Source organism: Elgaria multicarinata, chromosome 1 (assembly GCF_023053635.1).
Source record: "Elgaria multicarinata webbii isolate HBS135686 ecotype San Diego chromosome 1, rElgMul1.1.pri, whole genome shotgun sequence".
Taxonomy (NCBI): domain Eukaryota; kingdom Metazoa; phylum Chordata; class Lepidosauria; order Squamata; family Anguidae; genus Elgaria; species Elgaria multicarinata.
In genome coordinates this window covers 126,781,800-126,795,422 of record NC_086171.1, presented here as the reverse complement: position 1 = coordinate 126,795,422, position 13,623 = coordinate 126,781,800, and the positions used below count along the sequence as shown (strand labels likewise).

The window sequence follows — 13,623 nt, the reverse complement described above, 5'->3', positions numbered from 1 at the left end:
CTAGAGGGTACCAAGTTGCAGAAGGCTGGCTTACTCCCAGGTACCATGCCATGGGCCCTTCCACACGTCGTACTGAAGGCGCATGCATGCGCCCCAAGTACAACCCCAAAACGATAGTGTGCACTACAGCCAGAAGAGACGGAGGAGGAGGCGGCTGGGGAATCCGGGCGCGTCCTTGCCGCCGCCGCCTCCCCGCCGGCCTCCTGCTGCCGGGGTAAGAGCTCCGCCGAGCTCTCCGACCCGGGTCGCTCTTACCCCGGCAGCAGGAGGCCGGCGGGGAGGCGGCGGCGGCAAGGACGCGCCCGGATTCCCCAGCCGCCTCCTCCTCCGTCTCTTCTGGCTGTAGTGCACACTATCGTTTTGGGGTCGTACTTGGGGCGCATGCATTCGCCTTCAGTACGGCGTGTGGAAGGGCCCATGGATAGAGTATTGCAGCCTTGACATTAGAAGTTGTGCAAAGTTCCAATGTTATAAAGAACATGCCTACTGGGTATATGCTACTTGATTATCAAAATAAGGTGATATTCCCTAAAACGTGTATAGCAGGGGTGGGAAATCTCAGGCCTGGGGTTCCAATCTGATTCTCCTGAGGTTTCAGTCCCTGTTCTCCCCCCCCCCCCCCGCCCCAGGGGTTCCCTTACATTCCCCACCACGACTACCACTGATGGATCGTTAGATTTCCCAGCCTTTGGCTCTTTTTTCTCCCATTCTAAAAGCAGGGCTGGTGCCAGACTATTTTGCACCCTAGGCAAGGTGAGCTCTGGGCGCGGGCAGGGAGGGGGGCTACCTCATGGTGGTGTGTGTGAGGGGGTGTTTCTTGGACTGTTCCTCGCCTGCTTCCCCAGCCCACAGAGCCTTCAGCTGTCCCCTGGCCTGCTCCTCTTCCGTCTCCTCCGGGTCGTCTCCAAGGGTTTTGCAACAAGCAACCCCACCCCCACCCCTGCAGACAGCAGAAACAAGCAGCACCTCTCCAGGGCCTCTGATGGCAGCTGTAGGAAATGGCTGGCCATGCAGGGGCACACGCAAGCCAAGCCCCCACCCCCCAAAACCTCCGACCCCAGGAGTGGAGGGGGCAGTCTGCGCCCCTCTGACATCTGTGCCCTAGGCGGCTGCCTAGTTGGCCTTAATGGTAGCGCCGGCCCTGTCTAAAAGGTTGAAAGTCTTCGCAAAAGGATGAAAGGCTTAGTTACCAGCAGTAAGAGCTTTAAGCTACAATGCATGCTGGGATTTTTGGCCTCGCCCACCACTGGAATGTGACCTTCAAGAGATTCTTCAAAATTCAGTTCAGTCCTCTGGCTAAAAAGAGTTTCCTCATCCCTGGTGTGAGGAACGGTGAGTTGTCTGAGCATGAGGACTCTGGGGATGAGCAGCCACAGGCAGGACCCAGTACCAGCTTGGCTGATCAACAGCCAGCAGAGGCCTCATCCAGTGCAAACTTAGAAGAGGAGCAAACAGACTTGTTACACGTGCCCTCATTCAAACAGCAAAGGGCAGAGAAGGAGGCTTTACGCCGATCCAAGCGGATTGCTAATAAACGCCAGCTGAACAAGGAACAGCTGTGAGGCTGAGCTGGTGTATTTAGGTAGCAGTGCGCAGGCCAGCAAATTGTGAGAGCTTATCTGGTTTGCCTGGGAGAAGCTCTGGACCGTGTACCCTTGACCGTGCTGTGTTCCTGTTGGATCGTTTTGGACTCTGGACTTCTTGGACCCCGTGACTCTCTCCTGCCCTTTGAAACTTGGACTGGCTTATCGACTCTGGTGACTTGCTCTCTCATGCCTTTTGAACCCTGGACTGTTATATGGAATTGGCTTGGAACTTTACGTGAGCACTAAAGACTGTTCTCTTTTGTGTTTAACTTGTGTGCTCAATACACATTATTATTTATCATTTAGTGCTGTGTTGTCTGATTCTTGGCGGGCTTCCCAGTCTGGGCACTCTGCCCAAAGAGATAAGCGAAAGTGGCTGGTTACAGACTGGCTTCTTCAGGACACCTGGTTTATAGCAATCCCATCCTGATTAATAGTATTATTAGTTGTAGCATAAATTATGAGGACTGCAGCAAGTCTGCTAAATAGTTCAGATAACTAATCTGCTCATAATATGCTCATGGAATGGCATGGTTTGTAATGTTCTCCTGGTGCAGTTTTTAGTGCACTTACCTTACAATGTAATACTATGCATATTTATTTGTAGTAAATCCCACAATGTTCAACAACGCCTACTCTCGGGTAAGTGTGTATAGGCTTGCTGCCTTGAGCACATATTTAATTTGCTAGCACATCAAGTTAAATGTTGAGACTATTGATCTCATACCCTCTTCTTTCTGCTGTCCCATGCAAACACTAAGAACAGGAAATCTGTTATGCCTCTAGGAAGCTGCCGTACATGGTGGTGAACTTCATTTAGCTTAGGTGTGGGGGTGGTCACAAGGGCCCTTTCTACACCTAAGGATGTAGAGGAATGCAGGGGAGACCATCCCAGACTTAACTGCTTCCGGGATCGTCACCCCACATCCAAACAGCCATGTGATGTCCTGGACGCCTTTTAAAAAAAAGAAGAAGAGGAGGTAAAAAAAACCTAAGGTTAAAAAAAAAAGGCCCAACCCCACTCCCCACCTCACCCCCGATGTCCCTGTCCCGCCTCCTTTCCTCTACTGACCCCCACTACTCAAGGGGAGGAGGGTAGAAGCCGAGACGGGCACCCACAACTCCCACAGTTTCGGGACGATCCCAAGATCGCGGGAAGAATCAGGTTTTCCCAGGGTTTATCCTTGGGAAAACCCATGCCTGTCTCTCCCCAGGAGTCCCTGTGTGTCATTTAAACACACAGGGACTCAGCCGTGACCAGCCCAGACTATCGGCTGGTGTAGTCACGGCCAAGCTGTACATGCTGGTTAATGGGAATGAGGCATTGGCTTGTATCCAATGTTAATACTAGTCAGAGTGGTCACATGGAAATGAATAGACTAACAATGAAAGCAGCTGACTGATGTATCGTTTTTATGAAATTGGCAACAAAGAAATACTCCTACATAAATTACCACAAATGTAAGAATAATAATTTAAAACTATTCCATACTTACATCATCCAGCGCCTTGGACTGAATATAATTAAAATAAGGGAACTCCTTGAAAATATTTCTAAACTGAATAGCTAAAATCATATCAAGGAGCCAAACCATTTAGTGAAGAATGGATACAACTTTTACACTCAAATATGTGTGAAACGTTTACACGTTTGTCTGGAAAATCATTAAAAAGAGATTTCATCTAGGGAGACAACACTTCCCAAAAACTATGAAGGTGCAAAAATCCCCTTCCAAAAAAATAATCCACAGAAAGAAATAGACATTTTGGGGAGAACTGAAAGAAACACTGAAATATATGCAAAAGTACTGATTAACTTATCAAACCTAAACATTATTCATTATTTCAGCAGAACATCCCAATGGTCTATGCTAGTGGTCAATTAAAGCCACACAATCATAGGGAATATGTGTTGTGCCTCAGCTTGAGATAGAGCGGGAAGGAGGAGCAGCTGAGCCTGGGAGCGTTTGAGGAGTGGCTTTTCTCCAGCAACAGGCAGAAGAAGCCGGCTGCAGGCAAATGCGATCCCTAATCACCACCATCCCTATTTAGGACATGCAAGGGCCTCTGAGCAGTGCTGGAAGCAATTGTTGTTCTTCCCTACCAGCTCCTGAACCTAACCTTGGACCAGACTTTGACTATGCCTTGACCCTTTCCTGATTTCACTATTGTTGATCTGGTTTTGGACAGATACTTCAGCTTTTGACTACGGACTGCTTGTTGACATTTCTCGCTTTCTTATCTCTGTAATTGGTGATTTACAACAGCTTGCATCCAGCCTCTTCAAAAGGAAACAGCAGAAAGACTGAGTTTGTTTTTCATCATGGAGCAATTAGCACAAGAGAACCTACAGTTACAGAGACAAATCAATCAGCTAGTGACGGCCGTTCAAGCTTTGCAAACTGCAGCGGCTGCTCTGGTCCTGCTGGTGAAGCAGAAATGCCCCATAGCTCTTCCGGAGAAATTTGATGGCTCAGCTGATCGGCTGCTGGTGTTTTTGGCTCAAAGCCAACTTTTCTGAGCTTAAAGGCTGAGGTGTTTCCAGATGAAACGGCAAAAGTCGGCTTCCGTATCAGTCTGATTACAGGTTCAGCAGCTAAATGGGCTACTCCCTCATTGCTGGAGAAAAGCCACTCCTCAAATGCTCCCACGCTCAGCTGTTCCTCCTTCCCGCTCTATTTCAAGCTGAGGCACAACAATATGGATGTGCTCATGTTTCTTCTTCTGGATCATGGCCATTAGTACATGTCATGATGCCAAGCCCTGGTGCCAAGATGTGAGACATTAAAGAGGTCTTCCATGCAATCCACAAAGCTTTATTCAGTAAATAGACATCTGTTCACACCTGAAGGGAGTGTGAATGCTACCTTAAGTAGCCTAACAAAGCAAGACAGTTGCCTATCAACTAGTGAACAGTTTCCCGCCATGCTTGACAGGTTTTTGCCAAACCTCTCCTTCAGGGAGGCTAGCCTAGTGGACCACCCAACCACCTCCTCTCAACTCCAACCACTTGACCCTGCGGCAGACTCTGGGATCTATCAACTCCAACGCTCCCTCCTCCTCCAACAAAGACTGAGTTCCCAGGGAGTTGGGGGAGAGGGAAGATGATCTCATCTTCTCCTGCTCAATAAGCTCCTAGGAAGATTCCTCCTTGACTCCAGGAAAGTCTTGGAGAATTTTCTCCCTGCTTCCTGTCTTGGCTGGTCTACTTCTTCTTCAGGCTTCAGGTCCAACTTGGGATGCACACCAGGAAGACCTGTCCTGAGCCTGACAGTACAATGAGATTGATGAATTAGCTTCCCTATTATAGCCATATATAGGAATCCCCCACTCACATTATTAATTTCTGGATTTTGAAAGCATATTAAAAAGAATTATAGCTTGTGTCCTTTGCAACCAAGAAAATATACTTTTATATTTGTATCACATAAAAGGATACGGATTTCAGTGACAGGCCTCAAAACCGTCAAGTTTTTTTCAGATGTTCCTAGTGAATAAATGAACGTTTTTGTTAATAACTATTTACAGCAAGGGTGTTGAACCTCTTTCAGGCCATTTTGGAGAAGCTCTCAGGGGCCAAAGTGATGGGGGTGGGAGTAAAACTACCAGCATATTTTAACTTAAAGCTTTTATTGCCAGTAACTAAGCCTTAGAAAAGGCATTTCATCCTTTTAGAATGGGGGTGGGGAAGCTGCACAAAATCCAGGAAACCACCCAATGATTAGTGGTCAGAGAAAGGGGCATAGCCATCTGAGGAACCCAGATCGAGAGAACCGGATTGGGGCCACAGGAGGGTTGAATCTGGCTCCTGGGGCTGAATTTTAGCAACCCTGATTTATATTATCAATAAAAAACTATAAAAAACAAAATGGTGTATGCAGACGTAGTCATGCTTTGAGTAGTCCCACTGAAATCAAGTCCCACTGATTTAAAAGGATCTACTCTAAGTCTAGGTACAACCCAATAGCTTAATTACTAGTTGTATAAATAGTACTAAATTCTATAAATGCTATTTTTTTAATCTAGCACAAGTCTTGGTGTGTGAACAGACATGCTGAGGAACGGATGTAATCCCACCAAGCACAATGTTACACTGATGTCGCAGGTGACTACACCAATTCAAGCATTTAAAGCAAGGGCAGAAGTCTGAAATCTTCAAAAGGTTATTTGGGTAGGCAAAGGTCCGGAATCAATTTGAGGAATGCAAACTAAGAGGTCTGTATGGTCTTTTTCACAATAGTGTGGTTGTGCACTTTACAGTACAACAAAGCTATCAACAAAATACGTCACAGAGGAAGAGAAGTGATGAAGCATTTGGGGGAAGAGAAGAGAAATAAACCCAGTTCATTGCTTCTTAAAATATTTTGTGCCAGCTCACTAGGCTGCCCCATCAGGAGGAGCTGACTCCACAAGGTCTGTTGCTCCTCTCTAGCTCCATGAAGTGCCTGTGAAAAGTCTCTTCAGAGACATCAAATATGTGCCCTCTCCCAACTTAGCTGGTCTCCTACCACACCCAGCTATCTAGAGCTCTTTCTTACTACATCTCTTGCTCTCATTCACCTTCACACTGCCTCGGGGGCTCTGTTTAAGGCCAGTATAAAAAAGGAGATAAAGAATTGCTTGTGTACTGCTGGAGTAATTCTTTGCTGCAACATAACAAGATTAAATTTGATTGGGGGTGGGGGAGCAGAAGAGGAAAGAGGGAAGATGTGAAGGCACAATGCATCGCTTTCTTTTCATCAGTTTTCCTAGTTGACCTCAAAATAGCAGAGCACTAAGCTCTTTGAGACCTGCATTTAATTCCACCCCATTATAATTACTTCGTCTTATCTGGCTTAGGTGTACCTTTTTGTGATTCACGACTTTTTTTTTTTAATTCGCTTCTGACCTTCTACATGAATAGTACTATATCCTTTACTTTATATTACTAACTATTGTGTATTTCCTGACTCTGTCTACTATTCTGTTCATGAATATACATTATTCATAGTTATTGCATGAAGCTTGTGTTGTAAATACCTTTTGTAGGAAAACATTACAGAAAAAAATGTGTAATTTACCTTCCATGCTAGAAGCCTTTGAAACACAAGGAAATGACTGAGCTTTTTCAATTCCATTTCCATAAGCAGAAAAAATATCATTTACACTAAGCAGATTAAAATCTGAATACTGAGCTATCTGCATATTCTTTTTCCAGAGGTCTTCTTTTTCTACCTCTCTGTTGTTAGTAATATTACAGTATGTGCCAATTCCTTTCTTGGCATTGGTGCTCTCTGTATTGTCTGTATTTGCATATGTATAATTGGTTGGTTTAAATAAGCTGTAAGAAATGCAAAAGAATATTTTCATATAATACACACACACCTACTTATATGACAATTGTATATTATAGCTTCTATTGCTTCTTTTTCAAAACCTGGTTTTGTTTTGTTTTTTAAAAAAAACTCACTTAAAACTGGCTTGCACAACTTTTGACCAACCAAGCTGAACACCGCCCACCAGCCTCAGGTGTTCCACATATCTATATTCCTGTTCCATGAGTCCTGGGCAGGCAACAAAAGTAGGAGATTAATTCAGTCCTGGGTGGCCCATAATAAAGGGCTAGTGGGTCACATTCATCTTAGAAGGAAAACAAGTTGTGCAAACCTGGGCCTAGAACGACAAGATCAATTCTTTGTTTTTCATAATTAAAATAGCTGAGTACAGATAAAAGAAACAATGTCACTCTGAGAGAAAAGAAAGTTGTAGTGGCTTTGGACACTTCTAATGTAACTTCCAAAGCAGGACATTTTGCATCTCTCCCACAGTGAGATGCATCAGCAGCGTAGGGAAGATGTGTGACTTCCCGCTGGGAGACATTTGTCAGAAAACTTTGTACATCTGTTTTTCCTGCTTCAGTATAACATCCAACACCACTCATATTGAGCCGTTCGAGAACAACACAGCATATCCCAAGGTATGTCACAAAGTATACTGTATCTGGACAGACACAATACAAGAAGAATTCAAAAGTAACCAGAAGGTAATACTTCTTTTTGTAAGAGGCAAAACTGTTCACTTTAACTCATTCCTTGCTTCTTTTTACTTTTATTACTTGTGACCCTTGCACTTAAATAGGGAGAAATTCCTTGCATACCACACATCCAAGAAATGGCACATACATCTGTGAATTAGGTTGAGCATCAGCATTCATTATCATCTAGCTGGCTTCCAAGTACATCACATCACTTAAAGTTACCAGGATGTTCAGGACAAATTTCTGAGTAGTCAGCTGCAGCAAATTGGCAAAGTTTTAATCCACTACCATTAAAGTAATATGAATTTTGTGATTTACATTTAAAGGAACTGGATTGTATACATGAGTCCTGTGATAGCTTAAAAGTATAAAAATAAGCTAATTGATGTGTAACATGCCGCAGGACTGTGTCTTTGTGCAGGATTTTAAAAGTGCATGTGGTAGTAAGTCAGCTGCCTCTTAACTAAAGTAATAAACTAAATCCTGTGTTTAAATCTTTGTAAAAAAGCGTTGTGCCTAGAGCAAATCTAATTACTGTATTAAAACATTGCCAAAAGGAACTATCCCAGTTTTTCTTACATTCAAAAGAATATTAACGCAACTGCCTAGAGCCCTATTAAGCACTTTCATTTCAAAGATCAAAAATTCAGTCTTTGACAAATGTATCTAAAATAATATGGTTCTGATATTTGATGAATTATTATAATTGGCTAAAAAAAAGTCCTACCTTTTCCTGAATGCTGAGCAGGCACTTTCATCACCATCCCCTTCTGGAAAATTTATTTATACTTTATTAATCAAGGTCAAGGAGAAACAATGAAATTAATTTGACTATTGGCCTGAAAATGACTTTTATCTACCTCCCCTAATTGAACACCTATAGGCTTTGCTTTTTAGAATTCATAGCAAAGTTCATGCCTTTAGAATTTTATCTTTCAGTAATGCTCATAAAAGATGGCATATAATTCTCTTTGTGAATGCAAAAAAATATACAGATTATGATGCCTACCAATCATCTGTCAGTTCAATAAAACTTGTGTAAAGTGAATCAAACTTCATCTTCTTATTCACATTATTTTATTGTGCTTTCCCTGTTTGCCACTGCCATCCATAGAAGATCTCATTTGCTTTTGTCTTTTGTTTCATGGTCATTGACACAGAAGCCATATTTTCTATGCATTTGAGTAATGCATCCCAAAAAGATTCCTAGACCTCAAGTATCCCATAACAGATACTAGATTTAAGGCACAATCATTGGCAGGTTTAGACAGAAGAAAGGCCTACAACTCCCAGCATGCCCCAGCTCATACAAAACAGCATAACATATCATCTAAAGTTTTAAATATGCTATGGAAGCTCATGTGTGAGATTACAAATCACTAACTTTTGGTTAAAAACAAAGGTGTTACTTTACATGGTAAAAACACACACAGGGCAGTATCCAACGGGGCACGACAGCTGCTAACGTAAATTATGTTGTTCAAGCGTAAAGTACTGTAGCACAATGCCAACAGTGTTATGTAATAGTGACATTTAAAAAGAGTTCTCACATAGAGAAATAACTTTTACCTTCTTTTCAAAACAAAACATCTCGCACATATCAAGGGTGTGGAACGTTATCATGCTCTGAAAATCTCTCCCAGTATATAATTGGAGCCATTCACACTGTGGAAACTGCTATAATGTGCTTTGAACTTGCCACATGTTTAATGCTTGCTGTTGTTTAACTTAAGCTCCTGAATGCATTTATCCTATTTACTGTGAACTGCTACCTACTATTGTCTGCAGCCCACATTATTCTAACATCAGAGAGCTAGCTACGTCCACCTCAAGCCTGCCTTTTTATACCTAAACCAAAAAGAAAAAAAGGTGCCCCCTCCCACACGCAAAAGCACTCTGGGCTGAAGCTCATTTTTAATACACAGAATAGAGACAGAAAAAGAAATTTGCTCTCTGTGAAATTTGCCACCTAGAATAGACTGCTTTACATCACATCATGATGAGACTGGTATTGAGGGTTGAACTAGATGATTTGCGTGATGTGCATTTTGTATAGTTTAATTTGGCCTCAGTTCAACTCACTCTGTACTTCAGAGAAAGTAGACAAAGGTAATAACATTTGAAGAAAGTAATTGTGTATTCGTTTTGAAGAACTATACTTCCTCATACTAAAATTAACCACAAAACATTTACCTTTTTTGTTATTTATTTCCAATTCCATTTGTAGCTCTTGAGTAGGTGGAATTTCAAAAGCAGATTGAACAGATGCAAGATACCAGTTTGTTGGCTCTTCATTTTCTAGATATCTGTTTCCAATATATTAACATGAAACAAAAAACTGTAAGCATTTCCTACCAAATTAATGACAAACCACAGGAGAACATATTGACTGTTGTGTCACTTCTAAATTATCCCTTTTAACATTACACTTGAAAAATGTTATATTTAAAATGTAAGGCTTCTGTTAATCCACTTCAGTTAAAAGTTAATTTCATATGCACTGAGCCACAACTGCACCCTGATTATTCCCAATACTCTGAGATATTCTACTACTATGCACTACTACTACTACTATGCACGAGTATTCTACATTATAGGTATCTTTAGGTATGGAAGCCCTCTTCAAAAGAAGGAGACATTTATAACTACCTTGACATCCCAGCTTTTTTCCTCTTACAAGGAACCTAAGATGCCTTACATAATACTCCTCTCCCTTTTATCATCACAACCTGTGAGGTACATTAGACAGAGAGTCAGTGATTGGCCCAAACTCACCCAGTGAGTTTCATAGCCAAAGAAGGACTAGAAACTGGATCTCCCAAGACCTAGTCCGACACTCCAAACATTATACCACACCAACTAACAAAAATAACAAATCATACAAAAAAAAAAACAAATCATACAAAAAATAGTAATTAATTAATTAATTATTATTGGGACAAATGTCTAGGGTTGTGCATTACAGTCTATGAAATAAGGATGAAAATAAGAAATACCAATTATTTTTAAAAGCACTGAAATATTCCGGAATAGAGAGATTCAGTTATTAAGGCTGGGTGAAAGTGAAAATCCTTATTTCATTTTATTGAAGCCATGTAGTCATTAAAGATCCAAAAATTAACTACCGCCCAATTACTTCTACCACCACCACCCTCAAAAAGCAAGTATTGTTCACTAAATCACACCAAAGGACAAACCTACTTTTGCTTTCCACCTGGTCCTTCAAAGAACAAATCATCCAAAGAAAAGGCAGAGTCTGCCATTGTATTGGAATGAGATGTTGAATGCGCAATAAACTGTAAGAAACCACAAAATTATTATTATTATTATTATTATTATTATTATTATTATTATTTATATAGCACCATCAGTGTACATCACTGTAATTTACATACAGTGTATATTAACTGTATGTATGTATTTGTAACGTTTTTATCCCACCTTTCCTCCCAAGACCTCAAGGTGATGTACATGACCTTCACTCCACCATTTTAACCCTGTGAGGTAGATCAGCTGAGAGCTAGTAACTACCCAAGGACACGCACTCAGCTTCAAGACTTAACAGGGATTTGAACCTGGGTCTCCCCAGTCTGACAATCTAACCTCTGCTCCACTCTCTACACACACAGAAAATATACTCATACGTTTTTTAATGTAAGGACAACAGTAATTTCTGTATAGTTTTTCTTACATGAATTTTCTTCTTTAGAATTTCCACCCAAGCAAAGGAGCCTTAAATGATTCATGAAATATTCCCCTAATTGTATGTCCCCCCTCAGAGGAAAAGCAGAGCTAAGTGGCAAGCAGCCATTTTGAAATTTATTATATTGAACTGAATGAATATGAACACCCATATACATTTCCATCAGGTTCATTTACCTACTTGGGGAAAGTGGCAGCCCTTTCTTTAGTTTAATTAAGGTGACAATATTTGTCTTTGTGATACATCCAGCTTCTTGGGTCAAATAAATTCAAACTAAAAGCAGGCCCAGATGAGTTCAAAGTGAAGGACTGTTCTGTTTTTAAAGTAACTAACTGGCTTCATAGCTTTGGGTGGAATACAGCCCCAAGACTGCAATTCTCCCTCCCACCTCAGTAGGAGAAGTTAAATTAAATGCCCTCTCAAGTAGTTTTCCTGGTCTCTACTGGCAACCTTGAAAAGGTGAAAGCTGAGGCGCCAAGCACTTCAAATAACTGTCCATATTTTAAATCATCAGCTCCCCCCTTTTCTTTTCTTTTTTTCCCTTTTTTTTGAAGAAACGTGGTTCCCCTTTTCATACAGAAGGACTGTCTGTTCCCCCAGCTAATAGTGCACTTTCTGTCATCTGTCTTATCACTAAAGGTCAGGAACTATTACCCTTTTAAGGAACTTTTAGAAAGAGTCAAAGGAAGGGAGAAGAAAAAAATGCCTTCATGGTGATAAAGGAAGCTTTGGGAAGGAATTCTGGGAGGTGTAGTTCTTTACTCAATGCTGGTCTTCCCAGTATTCTATAAGCTTTGTTGAGCAAATCTAGGGGAGAATATTTTGCCTTGTTCAAAGCTTCAAAGGTACAACTGGCTCCTTAACTCAGCCTTCGCCGACCTGATGCCCTCCAGATATGCTGGAGGGCTTCAGGTTGGAGAAGGCTACTTTAGTTGTTCAAGAGCTGTGGAGATAAGCACAAATGAGTTACAAGGGGGAGTCACCATTTTGAGCAGTTTAAGAATGAACCCTTGAGTAGGGATAATTTGTTTTTTGGCATAGTTTTCTAAAGGTCCCTTCTGGCCCTTTCCGTTCTGGCTTTTACACTGTCCTAGTTAGCTGCTTGCTCTGTGCCTGTCCTTCCAGTAGCTTGTCTTATGTTATTGTCATAAAGCTAGCTCAGGATATGCTCAGAGGAATTCTTGTTCCTAAATTATAATAGTGACTCTCACCCCACCTACACTCACACTATTCACTAATAGTGATTCACTAATAGTGAGTCTCACCCCACCTACACCTACACTATTTTGCCTCTGGCTCCAACTGGAGTAAAAAGCAAAATAGATTCCCCACTATTGGGTTATTCACTCTTCCCTCTCCATTACTTTTTCCTTGTGTGTTCTGTCTTTTAAAATTGTAAGCTTGCAGGCAGGGATGGTCTGTCTTCTTGACTGTATGTAAGGCACTCTGGGAGCCTTTTTGACTGAGGAGCAGCGGAAAACTATTTCAAATAGATAAATAAATAATACGGCATCTGCAAAACTATACCTTGAGCATTGGAGCTCCTTTGAAAGGGCACTCACCTTTCTCCATCTCTTTGGAACAGTAGTTTTTTGGCGTGGTAATAGAAAGGGATGCACATCAAATGGCATAAATGTACACATGGAATTTTTAAAAAGGCAGACAGTCCACCAAAGCATTGGGGGTGGGGGTGGGATTATTAGAGAGGTGATGGGTTTGGTACTGGAATATCAGTCACAACCAATTTTGAGGGTGGGAGGAAATTTAGGATAACCCACTGGAAGAAAAGCAATGGTGGTAAGTCCTCTTTGCGATGTATTCAAGAACATAAGAGGAGTCATGCTGGATCAGACCAAGGGTCCATCTCGTTCAGCACTCTGTTCACACAGTGGCCAACCAGGGGCATGTCTACACCATGCCTTATCACGGGGATTGTCCAGGGAACTTCCCTGTGCGTCCACATGACACACAGGGGATCCTGGGGGCAGGGATGGATGATCCTTCCATTTCCCCAAGATAACTGGGACGGCTTTTAGCCCGATTTTTCCCTCAGTCATCCCGCGACTGCGGGAGGTGTGGGCGGCTGTCCCCGTTTCATCCCAGCTCCTCGCAAGTAAACGTGAGGAGGCGGGAACCGGGCATGGGACACGGAGCTCTTGAGGCACTCTGTGCCCATTGGGGGTGGGGTGGGATGGGGAAGTGGGATTGGGTGTTTTTATTTATTTTTTCTTACCTTTGGTGGAGGAGCACATGTGCACTCCTCTCGTTTTTTAAAAAAATGGCAACCATGATGTCCTTCCGGGATGCCGCTTGGCCGT

General features: G+C 42.2%; 1 protein-coding gene across 1 annotated transcript in view; it reads right to left on the bottom strand.

The window, feature by feature from the left end:
- HFM1 (helicase for meiosis 1) overlaps positions 1-10,865 on the bottom strand; it is a 63,633-nt gene extending 52,768 nt beyond the window's left edge. The window contains 6 exon segments of the mRNA XM_063133395.1: positions 3,083-3,153; positions 5,026-5,073; positions 6,647-6,906; positions 8,330-8,441; positions 9,790-9,908; positions 10,804-10,865. Coding sequence (XP_062989465.1) covers positions 3,083-3,153; positions 5,026-5,073; positions 6,647-6,906; positions 8,330-8,441; positions 9,790-9,908; positions 10,804-10,865 — 672 coding nt within the window.
- Positions 10,866-13,623: the final 2,758 nt, after the last annotated feature.